Below are 20,578 nucleotides of genomic sequence, written 5' to 3'. Positions count from 1 at the left end.
TTTTTGAGAGTGTTGAAGCCCAAATGACTGAGTGTGGGCTTTATCTTTATCCCCACCAGTGAAGGTTTCCTTAGAAAAGGATTCAAGTCAGTCTACTACCCATCCTCCTTCCTCCTTTTCTCCCACATCCTGGTCATCATCAATTTCCTGAATCAGCACCCACCTTTGTTCACAGCCCTGAACCAAACAGCACCCACCCTGTTGTCTTTCTTGGGCCCATGGAAGATACAGTCACCAGGACCTAGCACCCATTTTTTTCCCATGGGTTCTGGGCTCCTGGAAAGGAGGATTCCAAAGGAAACCCAGCCTCCTCTCTCCTCCTGAGACTCAATCCTTTGCCACACCCCTTTCCATGTTGTTTGCCTCTCGGAGCAAAGTCTGGCTTGGACCTCTCCCTGAGAGTCCACTATGTCAGTCAAGGTCAGAGCTCTCCAGCAGAATTCTCAGGAGGCAGCCAGAGCCCCACAGAAGTGAAGCCCACAGGGTGGGGACAATGAATCCGCCAAGGTTTGGGCACACCATAGCTGTGGGGGGACACTCCTTCAGTGAAGAGGCACAAGGACACATGGCTCCTAGCATAAGCTTTCCCACCTTCTTGGGGTTTTCTTGCTGGGGTTCTTGAGGCCACCACAAAGCCCTGTCTGCGGAGTCACTGCTCCCATTTCTTTTCAGCCTAAGAATGGAAAAACAGGTCCCTTTCCCTGTCCTTAAGGTCCAGCTGAGTCAGGCTGACCATTTCAAAAAGAGCTTAGAGGAAAACAAAAAGGAAATCATTATAGAAACTACAAACAGCATAGATGTTGTCATGTCCAAAGTGCAGTTTTCAGATTCTGAGAATAACATTAAAACTGGCGAAAAGCTCACTGAGTTCCACATTCTTTGATCCCAAGAAAATTCCATACCTAACTAATGGTGCTGGCATAACTTCATGGGCCCCCCTGGCCTGCCCCTTCCCTCCAGTTCAGCCAGCCTCTGGCCATGTGATTTCCCAGGCCAACTCAGGCCACTTTGTCATCTTAGTCCATCCATTGTTTACTTTCCCAAGTAAATGCCAACTTTCCCAAAATGAGAGTTTATTTTCAGGGTTTACCCCTAGACTCACTAAGGTCTTTCCCTGTAACACCACCCCCCATCACTGTCCTGAGTAGTGAAACATCTTTAATTGCCCACGAATGAACTTTGAGGCTTTCAGCTTCACCCACCTAAGGAGTCTTCACCAAATTAGAGCTGTTACAAAGAAAACCACAGGCTCAAAATGGTGTCACTTAGGCCAAGTTTCAACCTCCCCCAGAAATGTAGTCTTAATGGGTCAGACAGGAATTTTCTGGTCGGCACCAATGAGGTCATCTGTCACAGGTGCCCTCTCCACCCCCCAAAAGAAGATAAGGTCATCTTCAGTAAGAGTCCCTGCCCTTCCCCATAAGGGAAGGCCATCTTGCCTGAAACAATCCTTCCTTTTCTTTTGCTAGTAACATCTTGTCCCACCCTCCTGTCTATAAAAACCTTCCATTTTGCACAACTCCCCGGAGCTCCCCTCTACTTGGTAGATGGGATGCTGCGTGATCCATAAATCCATTAAAAAAGCCAATTGGATTACTTTAACGTTTACTCCCTTGACTTTTTGTTATTTTAAAGACCTTTCCCACAAAGCAAGGGCGGATAAATCAACAAATGGGCTTCCAAGAATCCACATTAGCATATCAGCGCCTTCTTCATACGTTAAACTCCAGATCCCTAGAAAAGAGTTAGCTTGGTGCCAGGGAGGAGGAAATGCCAGCAGAAAACGGATAGGACATTCTTTCTCCCACCTGCAAGAGGAATCCAGTTGTAAAGCAATATGCAAATGAGAAATAACTACGGGGTGCTTTTAAGTTAACAATCGCAATCACAGACTGAAGTTCCGGTAGAGATTCTGACCGTACGTCACCATCGCGCGGCCGGAAGGAACTGGAACGGCTCCCACTCCCAGGTGACGAGCCCATGGATGACCTCCTATGAGTTTGGTCGTCTACTAAAATAAGGATTGCGAGGGCGTCACGACAACTAGGAGACTATACATTACATGTTGCGACTGGTAGAAGCTCAGTGACTACTAGCAGGGAAAATCAGAGAATAGAAAAAGGGTAAGCATTAAAATTGGGCGGTACTTTCGCCTTCCATGAGACATGACTCATTCGCGTTGCCGTCGTTGTCCTGGGATACCGGGAGACGCCGTGTCCTGAGCGTCCCGTCTCTATGGAGACGACAACATGGCGGCAGAGTGAGTTCTGAGAGTCGGTCCCAGTACCAGGGAACGGCGCGAGTGGCCACCAAAGGTATCTGTCTCAGGAGACCGCCTCTTTTGGGAAGTTGTGGCCGGGGGTCCCCTCCATGTCCTTTAGAGAGCCCCGTGGGACTGAGACTAGGGTGAGATCAGTCTGGGGATCTCCTAGAGAAGGGAGGAACGAACTTAAGTATTTTTTATGACTTCCTTTTACGTTTCTTTTCCACTCCACACTACGCGACGACTCGCTACTTTTTCCACTGGTCATCTTAGGAATGTTTAGGTTGGAAATGAGACAAATAAAGGAAGCTGATGATATGTATATTTTTAAGTCCTCAAGATTAGAAAATTGGATTTAAAAACAACACCTACCCTGCCCAGTGTCTTCACAGTGATTGAAGATGGGTGTCTTTTGGAAAAGTAGCTCAACCGAGCATGGAAGTTATGGCTGTTAATTACAGTAACATTGGTTCCTCTAGGGCTTTTTTAAATCCCCTATTTCATTCCAGCTTCACATCAACTTTGTGAAGTAAGATAACCCTCATTTGGTAAGGTGACTGAGGCTCAAGGAGATGGAGAAAGTTGCCGATCTCAGCGAACCTGAGCAGATGCTGGAACCCAGCTCTCATTGCTCCAGGACGAGCGCTCCGTTCCCTAAGTCCTAAGACCTGATCTGGACCAGGTTTCTACCCCCATTGTCTCTAATTTCTTCTACCTGTGTTGGCTGGAGACTTTTTCAGAGCTCTGAGGCAGTGGTTAGCTATAGAATCCCCTGAGATCACAGACTTTACTGAGCCAGGCAGGACTACACAGCCATGCAATAGCTGAAAAGTAATGGGAATCTCCTCCCTGCCTCCCCAGCTGGCATTTCTTTGATTCCATCTGAATATCCTCTTTACAGAGGAAGGTAGGGGCCTTGCCTGTTTTGTCCATTGCCTAGCACTGTATGTATAATAGGTACTCAGTAAATGCTTTGTGAGTGGATGAATGAATGAATGAGTGAGTGAGTGAATCTAAGATATTTTCCAGAGGTTTTGGAGATGTTGCCAATTAGGAAAACCTGAATTAACAGAATCTTTTGCTTTGAATGGTGGTGGGGAGGGGATGGGAGAGTCTGATGAAATTGTTTACATTTCTAAAGGATAACCATAAAATTGTTGGCCAAAGTATAATATGTTATAATAAGGAGTTGAAAGTTTAACCCCAAACTTGAAAAGAGGTTTTTGTTTTTGTTTTTTTAAGTAGGCTCCACGCCCAGGTGGAGTTCAACATGGGGCTTGAACTCACAACCCGGAGATCAAGACCTGAGCTGATAGCAGCAGTCAGACACTTAGCAGACTGGGCCACCCAGGTGCCCCGAAAAGAGAGAATTTTAGGCCAAATAAAGGACAGCTTACATCTCATCATCAATTGTTGCAAAGATTAAAATACATAAGGGGCACCTGGCTGGCTCATTTGGAACATGTGACTCTTGATCCCAGGTTTGTGAGTTCAAGTTCCACGTTAAAGGTGTAGAGATTACTTAAAAATAAAATCTTAAATAAAATAAAATACATGAGAAGGCCTTACAGCACTGCTTGGCGCAGAAGTTCTCAGTAAATGTCAGTAAAAGTTGTTACTATTTTTGAGATTGTTATTTAAAGAGGTAGGGAGGGACACTGAGTAGTCTGAAAAACGTACGTATGTTCATAAAGGTATTAGACTGACGCTGTCCAATATGGTAGCCACACCTGGGTGTGTGTGCTGAAGGAAGGCTCCTAAAGGAAGAGGGGATTTGGAGTTTAGGCCCGGTGTGTGTTCCCTAGAGCAGGACCAAACACCCTTTTGAGTATTTGGTGAAAGCTGTGGACACTTTCCCTGGAAAAAAAAGCACTTCTCCATATATATGGCATTTTACAAATGGTTTGCATATAACTTTTGTGTATATTTGCATATAATTTCCAGCTGCAGTCTCTCCATGGATCCCTCTGCTCTAGAAGCTGGTTCGCTTATCCTTGGGTTGAGTGATTATTTCAGTCAATGCTTACTTTAAACCTGGACTGCTGGTTGCATACTGATAGAGGAAACCCCAAAGACCGAGAACCATCCGGTCTCCTTTACCTCTTCTTTGCCCATTCTCCTCCTTCTCACAGGAGGCAAGACACGTTCAGAAGAAACAAGTAGCGAGCAAAAGCCAGATAAAGGTAACGCGTGTGTTTCAGTGGTACTCCCTGGGGGCTTCCTGAGAAATGCCAAGCGTGGCCATGGCAGGCAGGGCTGAGAGGGCCGCATCCCTGAGTCCCTTTCCTGAATGGTGAGTTTCTAGGCTCCTGGGCAAAGCACTGAACCATGTATTCAGGCTCAGTGCTCACGGTGCCACCTCATACCCCCTTGCCACGGCTGGCAAGCGGGCCTCCTTTGGTAATGATGGCCACAGCAAGTCTGCTCTGTGAGCCTCTCTCTTCGATGTCCCTCCTGTCTCCCCTCTGGTCTCTTCCTAGTTCCAGATTGGCAGGAACTCCCGGCTCAGCCAGAGTGTTCCCCTTGGGCTTGTGTTCCAGGTGGCTGATGCTCATCCAGGCAGCCTTGAGCCCCCTGATGAAGACTAGGGTCAGTGGGGACTGCGCCATGAACTCCGGCTCGTGCCTGAGCGCCTGCACAATGGCCGTCCCCACCGTCACTGGCAGCAGCGTGGCGCTGAGTGCCTGCAACAGCAGCACCACCAGTGCCCACGTGAGGATGTGGCCAGGGTGGGCGGGACAGGGGGCAGCAATGCCGGGGGGAGAGGTGGCAGGGAGGGGGGTAAGAATCTGGAAGGACCTGACTCCCCCTGTCCAAACCCCAGCCCTAGACCCTGCGTATACTGAGCACCAAGCTGCCGGGAGTGGTGGCAGTGGCGAGAGTGACCGTGGGGGCTAGGGGTGCATGTGAAGAACTCTAGGGAGGTGCCAGTCAGAGCTGAGAGAGTAGTCAAGGCTTCTCTCTTCCGTCAGAACGTTCTTCTGGGTTTGACTCCTAGGACTTTGTGTTTGACCAAGATGTGGCTGTTGCTGCCTTTTTTTGCCGCTCTCGGGGTGGTCTCTCTGTGACATCGCAGGGGAGGGGGGTGGTTGTCTAGGAGTGTGACTGTGGGGTTCAACTGTGTGGGGTGCAGCGTGTGTCTGTGTTGCGTGTGGATTCTTGTGTCTCCTTGGATGCGATGGTGCTTGCCTTTGCCTCCCTGAGGACCAGGGGTCATCTCACCCCTTCCTCTGGGCCATTCTGGGCATGTTTGCCCCATGTTCCCTCACTGCCTTTCCCCACTCTGCGCTGAGCTGGCAGGAGATTGGAAGTGGGGAGGAAGGGAGGAGCCAGGGTATTTCTTTTCCCCCCTCTCTGCTTTTGTGACAGTATTCCCATCAGCAGCTGCATCTCCCCGTGACACCAACCCCCATCAGAGAGGCGTCGGGGCTCTGAGAACCCCAGTACCCCCCCTAACCTAGTGTGGGAGCAGCTTCTTGATGTTGCTAGCTTCTGGCTTACTTCACTATGCCTTGGTTGTGCGTTAAATGCCTTTTTTTTGAACACCCACAGTGGCTTCTATTTCCCTGATTGGACCCTGACTGATGTCCCAACTGATATTTACCATAAATTACCTTGCTCACCCATGTCACCTTCCGTCCATGGGCCAACCAGGAAAGAAAATACTATATTGGCCATCTGACACTCCTTGTAAATATTTAAACTGAGAGTGTAAGCTCCAAGAGAGAAGAGATGCGTCTGTCTTATTCGCTATTGTAGCAATCCTGGCGCCTAGCACAATGTCTGGCGTGTGATATGTAATCAACAAATATTTGTCCAGTGGGTGAATATATCTTTATGTTAAGTAACAATATAGAAGCAATGCTTGGCCAAAGATAAAATAACATGGCAGTGAGTGGAGTGTTCATCGCAATGGTAGGAAGAGGTACCTTGTTCATCTTCCCCTCACCTTGGCTTTGCCCCTGCAGCCCCCTCCCTTCTCAGGTAGATGGGGGCTGGGGATCAGCTCAGGAAGGATTTTCCATTATAGATGGGAAGCGTTGGCACCCTGTGCCTCTAGCATCATCAGGAGCTGGAGTGGCCCCCACATCAGGGCAGGAGGTTGGGCTTTGTCGCAGGCAATTTGACTCCTTCCCCTGCTCCACCAGCCAGTTGAGGGACAGGAGAGGGAATGGTAGAATATTCTTGTGGTCTCAAAAGGTGTATGGGATAGATCACTCCAGCTAGGAGAGGGTTCCACAGCGAAAGGTTAGGATGGGAAGGAAGGAAAGCAGAAGGCAGCACCCAAGGGGACTGGTACCTTTGGGTGCATTGAGGAACAGAACCAACCAGCTAAGAATGTTCAGTGCCCGATGGAGCGGTCCAGGGAAGGCTGCAAGGGCAGGGGCAGGCTCATGGACAATTTGGTTGGAAAACCATTGCAGTGACCTCAGAAATGGTAATATCTGACTCCAAAACTGCCTGCCCCTCACCTTCTCTCTCCAGACCATCCCCCAGGGGCCAGGGGTGGGGTAATTCCTTACTTTCTGGAGATGGAAGATCTTTGCCTGTTCTCTGGGTATTCGACTCTTACCCTGCTAACGCGTCCTTTCTTCTTCCCCTTTTCCCTGCCGACTGGACAGCCTGCGAGCTTGATGGACACTCGCGTGTGCTTCTTAAAGAAGCAGGACAAAGTGAAGAAGAGGGTCATCTGGGGCATTGAGGTGGCTGAGGTGCTGCAGTGGAAAGGTTGGACGCTAGGGAAGGAGATCACCAAGAACCTGGCTCTGAAAAATCTATCCTTGAAAACCCAGAAGATGACGTACAGGTACCAGCCTGAGGGATCAGAGACTCAGCCCCCGAGCCCTCAAGCCCACCCCTCCCCCCGCCAAACAGTGACTCTTTAGGAAACAGACATTAAATTTATCATATAAAATTAGGGGCACCTGGGTGGCTAGTCGGTTAAGCGTCCACTCTTGGTTTTGTCTCAGGTCATGATCTCTGGGTCATGAGATCAGCTTTGCCTCCGTCTCCTCACTCAGCGGGGAGTCTGCTTGAGATTCTCTCTATCCCTCTCCCTCTGCTCCTCCTCACCGGGCGTTCTCTCTCTAAAATAAATCAATGTATCTTTAAAAAAATGAAGTTATTGTATAAAATTAGAAGAATGTATAAAACATGCATAGTTGGAATAGTTACTGAAAGTGGAACCCATGTGACCAGATTCCTAATGGAATAATGTCTGAAACTCACCTTCTCCCATGGTGTGTCACTCCCCTGTTGAAACACCTTCCCTTCCATAAAAGTAACCATTCTCCTGATTTAATGATTTCCTTGCTTTTCTCAAATGAATGGATTTACCACCTATGTTTGCATCCCTAAATGATATAGTTTAATTTGACCTTCTTATGAACTTGATGTAAGTAGAATAGTAAGGTTTATTTTTGAATTCCTTTGTTTTTGTTAAGTTATGTTTGGAAGATTCATCTGCATGCAACAAGAGCTCATTCTTTTTCATCACCATATAATATTCCAACAGCTGCTTATATTGTAATATATTCATCTGTTCCTCTGTTGAGGGATGTTTGGGTTGTTTCTAGTTTGGAACTGTGATCAACATTGATGTATAGATCCTCACTTGCAGGAGTTTTTCGTAGGGTAACTACATAGGAGTAGAATTGCTGTGACCTAGAGCATGTCCATATTTGCCTTTTATAGATAAAGCCAAACTATTCCCTAAAGTACTCATTTATATTTCTATTTCCACCAGCCATGCACGAGTTCCTGCACCTCCGCATTTTTACCAACCACTGCTATCGTCAGAGTTTAAAATTTTTCCAACATTGGTAATTTTTTGTGGTTCTAATTTGCATTTCCCATCTTACTGATACAGCTGAGAGTCTTTCATGTGCTATTGACGATTTCATCTGTGGAATTCCTGTTCAAGTCTGTGCTCTTTTTCCTATCAGATTGTCTTTTTTTTTTTTTTAAGTGAACTCCATCCCCATGTGGGGCTCGAACTCACAACCCCAAGATCAAGAGTCCTATGCTCTCCCAGTCGCCCCTGTAGTTTTCATTTTTGTTTTTGTTTTTGTTTTAAATAGAAGTTCTTATCCCTCGGAAGCCTTTGTCGGTTATGTCTTGTAAATATCTTCTCCCACCTGTGACTTGTCTTTTGAAGAATTGAAGTTCTCCATTTATTAAATGTATCAATCTTTTTATGTTACGGTTGGTGCTGTTTTATATCTTGCTTAAGAAGTCCTTCTCTCCCCCTCCCTAGGTCATGAAGTCTCCTATAGTATCTTCTAAAGACTTTATAGTTTTGCTTTTCATGTTTGTCTTTTATATATGCAGAATTGATTTTTGTGAATGGTTTTATTTATTTATTTATTTATTTATTTATTTATTTATTTACTGTGAATGGTTTTAAGTAGGGATCCTATGATGCTTTTCCTCAAATGTCCAAATGTCCCCAAGGCATTCATTGAAAAGTTCATACTTTCCCTGATGAGCTTCTCCACCACTGATGTTTATCCTTGTTTCGTGTGTGATCTCTACATGAAAAATTCCAATGTATCACCATTGGTTTGGATGTTTCCTGTGTGCTTTTTGTTTTGGTTTGAGTTTTTTTAGATTTTGTCAGGTTAAGGATGTTCCCTTCTATTCCTAGTTTGCTAAGAGTTTTTCCGCACAAACATGTTGAGGGTTATCTAATATTTTTCTTTATTGAGACGGTCATTTGACTTTTTTTCTGTCTTAATTTGTAACCTGGTGGAGTACATTAATTGATTTCCTCCGTTAAGCCCACTATGTATTTCCTGGAGTAAGTTCAACTTTGTCATAATTCAGTTTTCTTTCTATACATTGCTAAGTTCTTTTGGCTTTCTGGTTTTGTTTATGAGAGAGATAGGCCTGTAATTTTCCATTCCTCTCCTGCCTCTGTCAAATTTTGGTAACAGCGTTACAATGGAGCTATAGAATATTTTGGGGAGTGTTTCCTCATTTTATATTCCTTACCTACCTACCTAGGAAGGTAAGGCTGGGGTTATTTTTTATCAAATGTTTGGTAGGACTTGCTGTGAAGCCATCCAGCCTAGTGTTTTCTCTGTGGGAACACTTTATTTATTTATTTATTTATTTAAGAGAGTGCTCAAGAGTGAAAGAGCACAAGCAGGGGGAGCGGCAGGCAGAGGGAGAGGGAGAAGCAGGCTCCCCACTGAGCAGGGAGCCCAATATGGGACTCGATCCCAGGACCTTGGAATCATGACCTCAGCCGAAGGCAGACGCTTCGTTGACTGAGCCACCCAGGTGCCCCTCAGTGGGAAGATTTTTAATTCCTTATTCAATGGCTTTGGTGATTTGGGGGGGGGGGGCATAAAATCTATTATCTAATTCTTGAGCCCACTTTGGTAAGTTCTACTTTCCTAGAAATGGGTTTATGTCATCTAAACTTTAACATTTATTGATGTAGAGTTATTGGCAGTATCGTCTTCCTGTGACTATTTTAGAAGTCTGCACTGTCTGTGGTTTTGACCCATGCTGGAACTCGACAGCCCTGCCTAGGTCCCTGCTTGGATCAGCATCCTGGCCTCTCTGTTCTCAGCCTTGGTTTCCCCCAGCTCAGCGCTCAGGGATTTTTCTTGTTTTCTGAGCCCTGATCCTGAAGCGCTTAAGCCCCGGCTCTCTCCTGCAGGTCCCCCAAGACCAAGTTCTTCTTCACAGTCATCCCCCAGCCCCTCTTGCTGAGCCCGGGCATAACCTTCACACTCCCCATTATCTTCCGGCCTCTGGAGGAGGTAAGGTCTGCCACTGCAAGGGGGCGGGCAGGGAGGGACCCAGGCACCATGACCTTGGAACAGGAAGCAGGGCAGAGCAGCAAGGAGCACTCCCCTCCCCCACCAAGACACACACATACCCATCCTGCCAACTGTAGCAGAAACTCCAGCTTGGGAAGCCCTGGAGAGGCTCTGGCCCTAAACTCATTAAACCGCGGGAGGTTCCCAGTTGGATATTGGGGGTTAAACTCTGTGCTGTGATAGCCTTAGATTCCTTAGCCTCTTCCTACTCTCAAAACATTCCCCCCAGTACAAGAGGTCCCCTATCTCTGAGACCAAGACAGTGTTAGAGGACAGGTGCCCAACTCTCCTCGGAGACTGAGGGGGGAGGGCCTTGGCCCAGCCTCACCCTCAGTGACTGTGTTGGGGGCATAACCAAGAGCTGGGGTGGGATGTGTGGTCCCTGAGTACCATGCGGAGGCCACCATTCAGCGACGGCCTCTGCCCCCGGCCTCCCACCCCCCACATTCCAGAAGGAGTACATGGACCAGCTCTGGTTTGAGAAAGAAGAGGGAATGTTCTGTGTGGACCTGAGGGCCACCCTGCCTTGCCACAGTCTGACCTGCCCACCGTCCCTGCGGTTGCCCACGTGTGCTGTGGGGGACACGGCTGAGGCCTGGTTCTGTCTGGAAAATGTGGGGTGAGGGGAGCAGCTGAGGCTCAGAGGTGGGGAGAGTGAGCTCGGTGAGGAGGGCCCCAGGGTGCTGGTGGGGGAAGGGAGGAAGGGAGGGGCCCAGCGTCTCTGCCTTCTAAAGTAGGGGCAGGGGTCAGAATGAGCCCAGTGGCTCTGATCTGCACCCCCCCCCTCCAGGGACCTGCCCACCTTCTTCACCTGGGAGTTTCCGAGCCCATTCCATATACTGCCCACCACCGGGCTGCTGGAGTCAGGCCAGGCCTCCTATATCAAGGTGACCTTTCATCCCATTTTGGCTGTCATCTACGACGTTCAGGCCACATGCTGGTATGGAGAGGACAACAAGCAGAAGAGCAGCATACAGCTGCAGGCTGTGGGTGAGGCCCGACCTCTCACCTGTCCCCAGAGCCCACCTGCTGCCCCTCCTGGGCCTCAGAGCCTCAGTGTGCCCCCCCACGTCCCCTGCTGGCCTGTCTTCCACAGGACCTCCACCAGCTCCCCGGCCTCCCTAGCCCTGCAGGCTTTGCCTTTTCTGTGCCTTCCTTGGTGTGGCAGACCCATGTTTCCCTGGGGACACCTGCCTTCTTCGAGACACTGCTCAGCTGGGGCAACCAAGGCCCTGGTGGGTTTCTTCCCAAGACGCCCTCATCTCTGCCCCAGCCAAATGCGCCCAGCTCCTGGTGAGCATAAAGCAGAAGCGACCAGAGGACCAGGATGCGGAAGGCATCCAGAAAGTGCTGCACTTCGGCACCATCGCTGTGGGCTGCACGGCCGAGAGGCAGATCAAGCTGTATAACCCTTCAGCGGTATGAGTCCTGTGTATGGGGCGGGGGGGGGGGGGTTGGAGGGTAGGATCCCAGGCTGGGCGGCTCCTAAAACCCAGCCCCTTTACAAAATGCCCTCTTTCTCTCCATACCTTTGGCCCCAAGCCTCACATAACCCGAGTCTGTTGATACACGTGTGTGTCAGCAGGTGTCCTCTCTTCTCAGCTGGGGACGGGGCTGGAGTATCCCTTGACCACCCCCAGGGCAACTCCAAGAGCAGCCCTAAGATAGTCCTACCCCCAGGACCACAGCTAGCCTTTCTGGTACCTTTAGGAAAGAAAAGAGTGCCCCCCACCCAGGCAGTCCCAGCACAGGGCACACAGCTTGGCCTCTTCCTTCCTCCTGGTGGAGGTGACCTCCATGCCCAAACTGACAGGTGGGGCAGAGGCTGGAAGTCGACTGCTCTCACCCCCCTCAGCCGGGCACTTTGGTCAGGACAGCTGGGTCACCCTGTGACCTGACCCTTCCTGCCCCCACCTGGCCCCATAGGTGAGCGCCCCCTTCCGGATCGAAATAGCCCCAGACATGCTGGCCAAAGATCATGCCTTCTCATGCCCCACTACCAATGGCATCGTGCCTCCAGGAGGGAAGAAGTCCGTGTCGGTGTTCTTCCACCCCGAGACCTTGGATGTCAGAACTATTGACTACTTGTCCGTCATGCCCGCTGGCTGTGCCTCCCAGACCTTGCTCAAGGTCGTTGGTTTCTGTAGAGGTACGGCCACCCTAGGATGCCGCACTGCCTTGTGGGGACAGGAGCAGCCCCCGTTTAGGATTAGGAAGGGCTCTTTGCCTGCTCCAAGGGCCTGATGCCTGCTCCAAGGGCCTGATGCCTCCTTGCCCTTCAGTCTGGGTGTCTGCTGCCCCCTGGTGGGCTCAGTGTGGAATCAGTTTTGGACCCCTGGAGATCGTGTTCCTGCTGACTCGGGAGGTCAGCTCAGGTTTCTGGGGCTCTGGGTCTTTCCAGCCCAGCCTTCTGTCTCCAGGAAGCCCCACCCTCCATCAGGGAGACCCCTTCTAAGACATCCTCGGGGAGGCTGATAGCCCAGCCCCACCCTGGTGGTGGGGCTGCTCACAGGAGCCCCACCTCCGCCCAGGTCCTGATGTATCCCTGCAACACCACTGTGTCAACTTCAGCTGGGTCAGCCTTGGGCAGATCTCAGAGCAGAGGCTGTGGATTGAGAACAAGTCGGACTGCACAGCCTACTTCCAGCTGGCCATTGACTGCCGAGAGAGTATCTTCGACATCAGACCGAGCTTTGGGACCCTGGTGGGCAAGGCCCGCATGACACTGCACTGTACCTTCCGGCCCACTCACCCCATCATCTACTCTCGGCGAGTGGCCTGTCTCATCCACCACCAGGTGAGCGGTGGGGGAGGAGGCGAGGAGGGGCTCTCCTGGGACCTGGAGAGGCCAGTCTGAGGCCCAGTGGTGAAGACAGGGCTTGGTGATCACTCTCCTGTATTCTCGGATCATCTCTGCCAGGGCCCCGGCCTGGCTTTTGGAGCCAGGGCCCGGCCAGGGGCACAGGAAGGCTCACTCCAAGCCTGGTGCTGCTGCTGCGGCTAATGGGCTGGGGACAGGGGGGAATGGACTCACCCCCTGCAGCACGTGCAGAGTAGAGAGCCTTGAAGGGAGGACCCAATTCAGGGCTGTGGGCAATGTCCTACAAACTGCGCCCTCACCAGCTGGCACCTGGCCAAAGCGGCCAGTGGGGGCCAACATCTGGCCTTATACAGACAAATGTCACAGGACCCACTGTTCCTGGACCTGATTGGGACCTGCCACTCGGACAGCACCAAGCCAGCCATCCTGAGGCCTCAGCACCTCGCTTGGTACCGCACACACCTGGCACGGGGCCTGACGTTCTACCCTCCTGACATCTTGGGCATCTTGCTGAGGGAGAAGAAGCTGGAGCGGGATAAGGATGGGGCCCTCAGGATTCCCACTGAGGTTTGATGGACCGTTTGGGGCCCCCCACAGTCAGGCTCCCCTCCCCAGGTTCATATCCCCTTCTCTAGAAATTCTTGGCGAGTTGTGTTCCCCCAGAGTCCTGTGGGCAACATTAATAGTTGGGGATGACCTGTGTGGAGCCCTTGTTTTTTCCAGAAAGGGGCATGCAAATGAGGGGCAGTGGCAGGAGGAATGGCACTTGGGCCCCTGCTCACCTGTCTCTCCCTGCACAGGACTCGGCGGACGCGTCAGCCCTGCAGTATCCTCTCATTCCCCCCATGACTGAGTGCTTCTTCGATGGTACCAGCGACATAGCCGTCTTCCCCCCACCTGTCAGCATAGAGCCCACTGAGGTGGATTTTGGTGCCTGCCCCGGGCCTGAGACCCCCAACCCTGTCCCCCTGTGCTTGATGAACCACACCAAGGGCAAGATCACGGTGGTCTGGACACATAGGTCTGACTGCCCCTTCTGGGTAACCCCAGACACCTGTGACGTGCCTCCACTCAAGTCCATGGCCATGCGCCTGCACTTCCATCCACCTTACCCCAACTGCCTGTACGCCGTGGAGCTCGAGGCCTTTGCTGTCTATAAGGTGAGTGCGGGCAGAAGAGCCCAGGGGAGGGCAGCCTCTCTGCTCTGGAGCTTGAATGGCAGGGTGGGGTCAGATGCAGTGGTGGGGGCTGCCATGGGATCCATCCTTGATGCGCCAAGCTCCACTTGGACCACACAGTAGTCCTTCCTGGTTTGTCTTCTCCCAGGCTCATAGGCTGCCTTGGCCAAGGGGCTTCTTGGCCCCTCTGATTACATCTCATGCGTATGTGACCTCCCACTCCCCCCAGAGGGAGACTCAGCTGAGGTCAAGCCCGTTGGGAAAATTTGGCACAGAAGCCGTACTCCCTGGGGCTCCTGGCTGCTCTGTAGTCCTTGAAGTAGAAAGCGGTCCATCCAGAAGAGCCATGGGCAGGAACCAGAGCCTGGGGGACCAAGTCCTGGGGGCCGGATAATTAGGTGTGTGGGGGGAAAGGGCTTCTGGCGCAACCTCCCTTGGCCAGGGAGCTTGGAGCACAGGCTGTGCTCTGCCCAGCCTCTTGGTCACAGACGCTGGTCGCTCCCTCATCCTGGTCCTGCCTTTTCCCTTCCTTGTTGGCTCTGCCTATGCTGCCGTTCTTTCCCAGGGACCAGGGTGCTGGGACTGAGAGATTAGCATCCCTTACCAGCCGTGTGACCCTGGGCAAGTCCCTTAATGTCCCTGAGCCCTGATCTTTTCATCTAAAAACTTGGGGTCATATCCGAACTTTTGAGATGGCTTTCCAAAGCTGAGACTTTCATTGCCTCCATTCTAATATCTTGGCAGTGGGGAGGGGGGGGCTGTGGGGGCTTGTAGGAATAAAGCTGTGGACACCAGGCTTTGCCGAGGCTGAGCCCTCCAAATTGTTAGGCTACTGGCTCTAGCCTTGCACTGTCTGGTACGGCAACCACCAGCCACATGTGGCCACCGAACACCTGAAACATGGCTAATTCAAATTGAGATATGTCGTTAAGAGACCCACTGGCTTTCAAAGACCAAGGGGGAAAAAGAACATAAGGTATCTCAGGCGTCGCTTACGTATTGATTATAGGTTGAAATGGTTAGATTCTGGATCTATTGGGGGAAGTAAGACATATCTGCTGAAATTAATTTCATGAGTTTCCCTTTGTTAACGTGGCTACTGGAACAGGTACCGCTACCTTTGCGGCTTGCATTTGTGGCTCGCGCGCTATTTCTATCGGCCGGCACTTCTCGAGGCACGTTCCTGCAGGATGAATGCTGTCCTTACATCCCGGCCCCGGCCCTGTGCTGGTGCTGTTGTGCTTTATTACAGAGCCTATTTGCGGAGTACCCAGCGTGGCCCCAGCACGCTGCGGTCAGCGCTGTTAGGAAGGCTGTTCTCCGCACTGTCTTCCCAGGGAGCCCCTCTCCTCCTGGAGAGCAGGGGGGCGGGCGGTGGGGCCCCCCTGCAGGGTCAGACATGGGACTCAGCTTGTCCATGGGTCCGGGCCCTGTGCAGGTCCTGCGGAGCTACGATAACATTGAGGAAGACTGTACCGTGTGTCCCTCCTGGTGCCTGACCCTCCGCACACGAGGCCACAGCTACCGTGCCGCCTCAGAGCACCATGTCCCTCAGTATTCCCTGCACGCCCCCAAGGTGAGTGTGGCCCCAGTAGCAGTGGGAGGTGGGGCAGGGGAGCTTGGCTTCTGCCTAGGCCTGAAGATCCCTCTCCGCACTCTGCTGGCCGCAGATACATCCCAGCACCCTCCCAGGCCATCCCAACCTCCCCACCGCCAGCCCTGGGGGCTCTGGGCACGGAGGGCTCTCTCGTGGGCCACTCTGGGACTTGGAGCCCTGGCCCCTCCTTGCTCCATCTGAAATACTCCCTGGGCCTCTCGCATTGAGGCTGAAGATTCTCTAGCTCCTTCATTTGTCTGTGCCTTGTTTGCTGAGCACCTGCTAGGGATCCGACCACCCACCATGAGCCCCTGGCCTTGGAGATTGCCCAGGCCGCTGTGGGTCGCAGAGCTGGTCCCTTGGCTTCCTGAGTCATAATTCCAGGCCTCTCTGAAGAGCGCTTGGAGGCCCTGTCTGACCCGAGCAGCCAGATGACAGAAGGTTTAAAAGTCAGATGTAGGAATAAGGCTGGAGTCAGATGGCCCCGGAGTCAGATGGCCAAGTTCCAGTCCTGGCTTCTCTTTTGATGCCTCTTGCCAGCCTCCCTTACCTTTGTCATCCTTCCAATCCATCTCTGCTGCCCTCACGCCTCATATTGCTGGAAAGGTGCCACTCTGGGCCTCTGTACTGGGGGTGATCCTGTCCCCACCCACCAGCTACACTTCTTCTGTCCAGTCCCCAACCAACTTCACCCCCAAGATTCAAGTCAAGTCCCTCCCTGACTGCACGGGGTTCCCATCCCTGACCCCAGTCCCTTTCTCTTGGCCGGTTCGTCCCAGCAGTCTGTGGCCTGTACTGCTATCTAGCCAATTCTGGGCCTGTGTTGCCCCCCACTGCCTCACACACGGGCACGTCTGCCCTAGCTGGACGGGTGCCCTGGTCAGCGATCTCGGGCCTCGTGTGACATGGCCAGCCTAGCTCTTAGCCTGCAACTGGCCATACCCTACGTGCTTCAGGAATGTTTGGAAGCTGGGATTTCTGGGGCTTTCCTTTTCTCAAAGGGGGGTTCCCCTCAGCCATCTGTAAGAGAATCATCTAGAAGGAGTTTCTTACCCCAGAGCTTCTGGACCAGGATCTCTGAAAGTGAATTCTCCAAAGGAAGATTTGAGGGCACCCTAAAATGAAACTCTGAGGAGGGGGTCTCAGAGGCCTGTGTTTCCTGGATCCACTTCCTATGGCCACTCCATCTCCCTGGAGCTCTCTGGAGGTTTTTTTTGAGGACAGAAGCATTTTTTGGTGCCAACCTGTGTCCGTCCATTCCCTGCTCCCAGGGTAGTGAGTGGGATGTGTGGAGTACCTTGGATTTCCTTGGAGACAGGCCCACCCAAGCCCACAGAGACTTCCCTGAGGCTCTGGGCGTCCAGGGAATATCAACGGATGTAGTGCTCGTGTGCAGATTAGCGGGGTGGGGGAGGGGGAAGTGCGTAGGTCTGAGCGCGGGTCCCTCTTGTCACACACCCCAGCTCTTTCCTGCGGTGTCTCCCAGCGAACCCTCCTACCGCAGCCTGCTCTTGATCAACAAAGGCTCCATGATGTTGACCTTCAACTTGGCCTCCCAGAGCAGCTTAGACATCTCCCTGCGGCCCAGCTCGGGGCTTGTGGCCCCCAGGGCCCACCAGATCTTCCTCGTCTGTACCTACCCCAAGGGCAACTCCTGGAAGCAGCACGTTTTCTACTTGCAGTTCAATTTCTGTCCCCAGTATCTCAAGGTAAAAGGCAGGGCTAGGCAACTGGGTTCTGAGGAGTGGACCATAGTCTGGGGCTTCCCTTCTCAAAGCCAAATTCTGGGGTTGGCCTCTAAAGCTCCCCTCAAGTAGTCAAGGGGCTGCTTTTCCCCCCAAGAAGTGTCAGGGCAGGGCGAAGCCCCCTTGGCCACATCTGTGAACAGCTCTCCCACCCTCAGGGCCCAGCATGTCCTCCTCAAGGTGTCTGGGACAAGAAAAGGGGTGCAGAGGTCCCGAAGGGATGAGCAGGGGCAATATAAGACTCAGACCTGCAGGGTGCAGAGGGGCATTTGGGGCTGGGCCAGTGAAAGGGGCCCATACTGGCCCAGTAAAATGGTCTGTACCTCCTCTCTCAGTCCCTGAGTTCTTTTTAAGAACCATCTTCCGGTTCGGTCACTGCCTACTCTGCCGTGACAGAGGCTGCCCATGCCCAGGCCGGAGGAGGGCCTTTTGCTGCCCTCTCCAAGGGGGAAAAGCCGCCCACCCATGGCTTCTTGGACATTTGGGGGAGCCAAGGCAGCGGGGTGACAGCAGGGCACTGCCCTCCTGCCTCCGGCCCTAGGAGGTAAGCATGCAGAGCCGGGAGGAGCCCCTGCAGCTGAAGCTGGACACCTGTAAGAGCGTGTTCTTCAAGCCTACCTGGGTGGGCTGCTCCTCCACCAGCCGCTTCACCTTCCGCAACCCCTCGCGTCTGCCCCTGGAGTTTGAATGGAGGATTTCCCACCCGCACCGAAAGATGCTGGCCGTCCAGCCTGCTCGGGGGGTTATCCAGCCCAGCGAGAGCCTTGTGAGTGCCCCGCCCCCTGGCTGGGGGCCCAGGCTCCCATCTGCGTGCTCCCCGCCCCCAGCCAAGGCAAGCACTCAGGGAAGTCTACGGGGTGGGCTGTCTGCAAAGAGATCCAAGGTCATCTTCACTTTCACCATCATCTCTTACTCGTGCCCATCAGGGGCCAGGCTTACAGGGTGCACCATCCCATTTAAGCCATAATCACCTCCCCTGTCTTGTAAGTGGTGGGACAGCTACCATTGTCATAACCCCGATTTTACAAAGAAGAATGAAACTGAGAGAAGAAAAATCCATTTACAAAGCTTACAAATGAGCAGGTGGAGCTGGTACTTGAACCAGTTTCAAGGGGCGAGTCCACTCTCCATCCATGGCCCCCAAAGCTGCGAGATCTTCAGGAGGTGGTTTGGAACAGCTGGATTTGGGGCCAAATGGGTGGTTATCATTCAGACATGAGGAAGGGGAGTCCTCAAGTCCCAGCAGCAGTCCAGAGGGGGGCTCCATCTGGGGCCCAAACTAGCAGAGCCACATTCCCTGGTCTAGCGCCTTATAGACTAGTTGGGGAGGCCAAACTTGGGCCAAGAACCACCAACACATGGTGTCTGGAAGGACCCAGGTAGTAGTCAGTGAGATGACAGCCCACATAGGCTCTGCAGTGGCTTCAGGAGTTCACACTCCAGCTCCCACCAAGCCCCTCGCCAGCCTTGTGACCTTGGGCAAGTCACCCCACTTCTCTGTCTCCAGTTTCTCATCAGAAAGCGAGGTACTAAATACCACTTACCTTGTGGGGATGAAGGATGGAGGGGCCGAGGGACATAACATAATATGTGATGTGTGGGAAGTGCCCGGCACAGGGTAAACCCTCAGAAAGGGGTACCGTAGCTTTTCTCCAGCAGCAGGACCTCTGGTGGTTGGGAGTCTGGGCAGGGGCTTCTGGAGAGCCCCACCTAGGGATGATTGCTGTGACCCCAGACGCTGACGTGGACCTTCAGCCCTCTGGAGGAGACCAAGTACCTGTTCCGCGTGGGGATGTGGGTCTGGGAAGCCGGTCTGCCCCCAAACATCAAGCCCCCCGCCACCACCCATTACATGCTCCGGCTGGTGGGCGTGGGCACCGCCAGCAGCCTCTCTGTGAGTAGGAGAACCCTGGCGGATGGGGCTGGGGCCAGGGCGCATGTGGGGGGGAAGGCCCCGGGGGGCAGGGGATGGGAGCCCCCTGGCCCTCTGGCCCTGCCCTGCCCTGGAGATTCTCCGAGGCCAGGGGTGGGGAAGGCAGGGCTATGGCTGGCTGACTCTGGCCATCAGGCGAAGGAAAAGGAGCTGGATTTTGGGAACGTGCTGGTGAACGACAAGCAGTCCAGGTTGCTGATGCTTCTCAACGATGGCAACTGCACCCTTTATTACCGCCTGTTCCTGGAGCAGTGCAGCCCTGTGGTCGTGGACAACAGCCCCCTCGGTACTCGGGCCTGGGCCTGGGCGGGGGCTGGGGCCGGGGAGGCAGGCAGTGAGGGACGATGGTGAACCAGATCATGGTCTGGGGGCAGGCAGAGCAGGGCTGAAAACTTGGTGCTTCCACCTTTTAGATGTGTGACTTTGGGCAGGTGGCTCTCTGAGCCTCAGCTGCCTCATCTGTAAAATGGGACTATTGCTGGCAACTGCCCCCCAGGGCTGTAAGGTGGAGTGAAGTCCTTAGCAGGTGCCAATGACCCAAAGACTGGTTTCCTCTGTCTGGTCTGGGAAGAGGGACTCTGCTCCTTGTTTCCTGGCTCTGGGCCTGCTCTCTAGCCAGTGCTCGGGTGGCCTGGGGGAGGGTATCTGGAAAGGCGCAGGAGGAGATGCCGGGACTCTCTGGCCTGTACTGAGGGCTTCTTCTGCCCTTGATCTCACCCGGGTCATCCCTGAGCAGCCTTGCAGCTGGACCGCACAGAGGGGAGCATGCCACCCCGGTCCCAGGACACCGTCTGCTTGACTGCTTGTCCCCACCAGCGGTCCCAGTACTGCTGGAAGATCAGCTACTCTTTCCTCTCCCACAGAGGTACCTGGGCCATCTGGCAGAGTCAGGGCCAGGGAGGAGAGGGGGAGGACTGTGTGAGCAGGACTCAGGGTGGGAGGGTGCTGAGTGTCCAGACAGGGCTAGCAGGGTGTGTGTTAGTGTGCTAGCATGTGCCTTTGGGTGACTGGTGTGTATGCCTCATACCAACCACATCCGTCTGTGCAGAAGCCTGTGTATGTGTGCGTGTGTGTGCCCGAGCTGGGGAAGACTCAGCGCGAAAGGTTTGGAGCTGCGCCTATTTCCTGTGGGATCTTAAGACAAATCCCCAGCTGCTCTGGGCCTCAGCTTCCTCCTCCGTAAAATGGAGTTGTTACCAGCCTGCCCCG

The 20,578-nt window shown here is 52.9% G+C and overlaps 1 protein-coding gene across 1 annotated transcript in view; it reads left to right on the top strand.

Moving 5' to 3' along the window:
- Positions 1-4,795: 4,795 nt before the first annotated feature.
- Positions 4,796-20,578, top strand: part of CFAP65 (cilia and flagella associated protein 65) — a 32,314-nt gene continuing 16,531 nt past the window's right edge. The window contains exons 1-16 of the mRNA XM_026489397.4: positions 4,796-4,975; positions 6,886-7,070; positions 9,933-10,035; positions 10,548-10,714; positions 10,886-11,085; positions 11,369-11,514; positions 12,022-12,244; positions 12,627-12,892; positions 13,283-13,483; positions 13,717-14,076; positions 15,533-15,670; positions 17,155-17,400; positions 17,978-18,202; positions 19,172-19,330; positions 19,505-19,655; positions 20,106-20,234. Of these exons, the coding sequence (XP_026345182.3) occupies positions 4,811-4,975; positions 6,886-7,070; positions 9,933-10,035; positions 10,548-10,714; positions 10,886-11,085; positions 11,369-11,514; positions 12,022-12,244; positions 12,627-12,892; positions 13,283-13,483; positions 13,717-14,076; positions 15,533-15,670; positions 17,155-17,400; positions 17,978-18,202; positions 19,172-19,330; positions 19,505-19,655; positions 20,106-20,234 (3,064 nt within the window). The 5' untranslated portion in view covers positions 4,796-4,810. The remainder of the gene's footprint in view (positions 4,976-6,885; positions 7,071-9,932; positions 10,036-10,547; positions 10,715-10,885; positions 11,086-11,368; positions 11,515-12,021; positions 12,245-12,626; positions 12,893-13,282; positions 13,484-13,716; positions 14,077-15,532; positions 15,671-17,154; positions 17,401-17,977; positions 18,203-19,171; positions 19,331-19,504; positions 19,656-20,105; positions 20,235-20,578) is intronic.

This window comes from Ursus arctos, unplaced genomic scaffold (genome assembly GCF_023065955.2).
Source record: "Ursus arctos isolate Adak ecotype North America unplaced genomic scaffold, UrsArc2.0 scaffold_1, whole genome shotgun sequence".
NCBI classification, from domain to species: Eukaryota; Metazoa; Chordata; class Mammalia; order Carnivora; family Ursidae; genus Ursus; species Ursus arctos.
The sequence above is the reverse complement of the archived record's forward strand: the minus strand, read 5'-3'. Positions and strand labels throughout refer to the sequence as shown.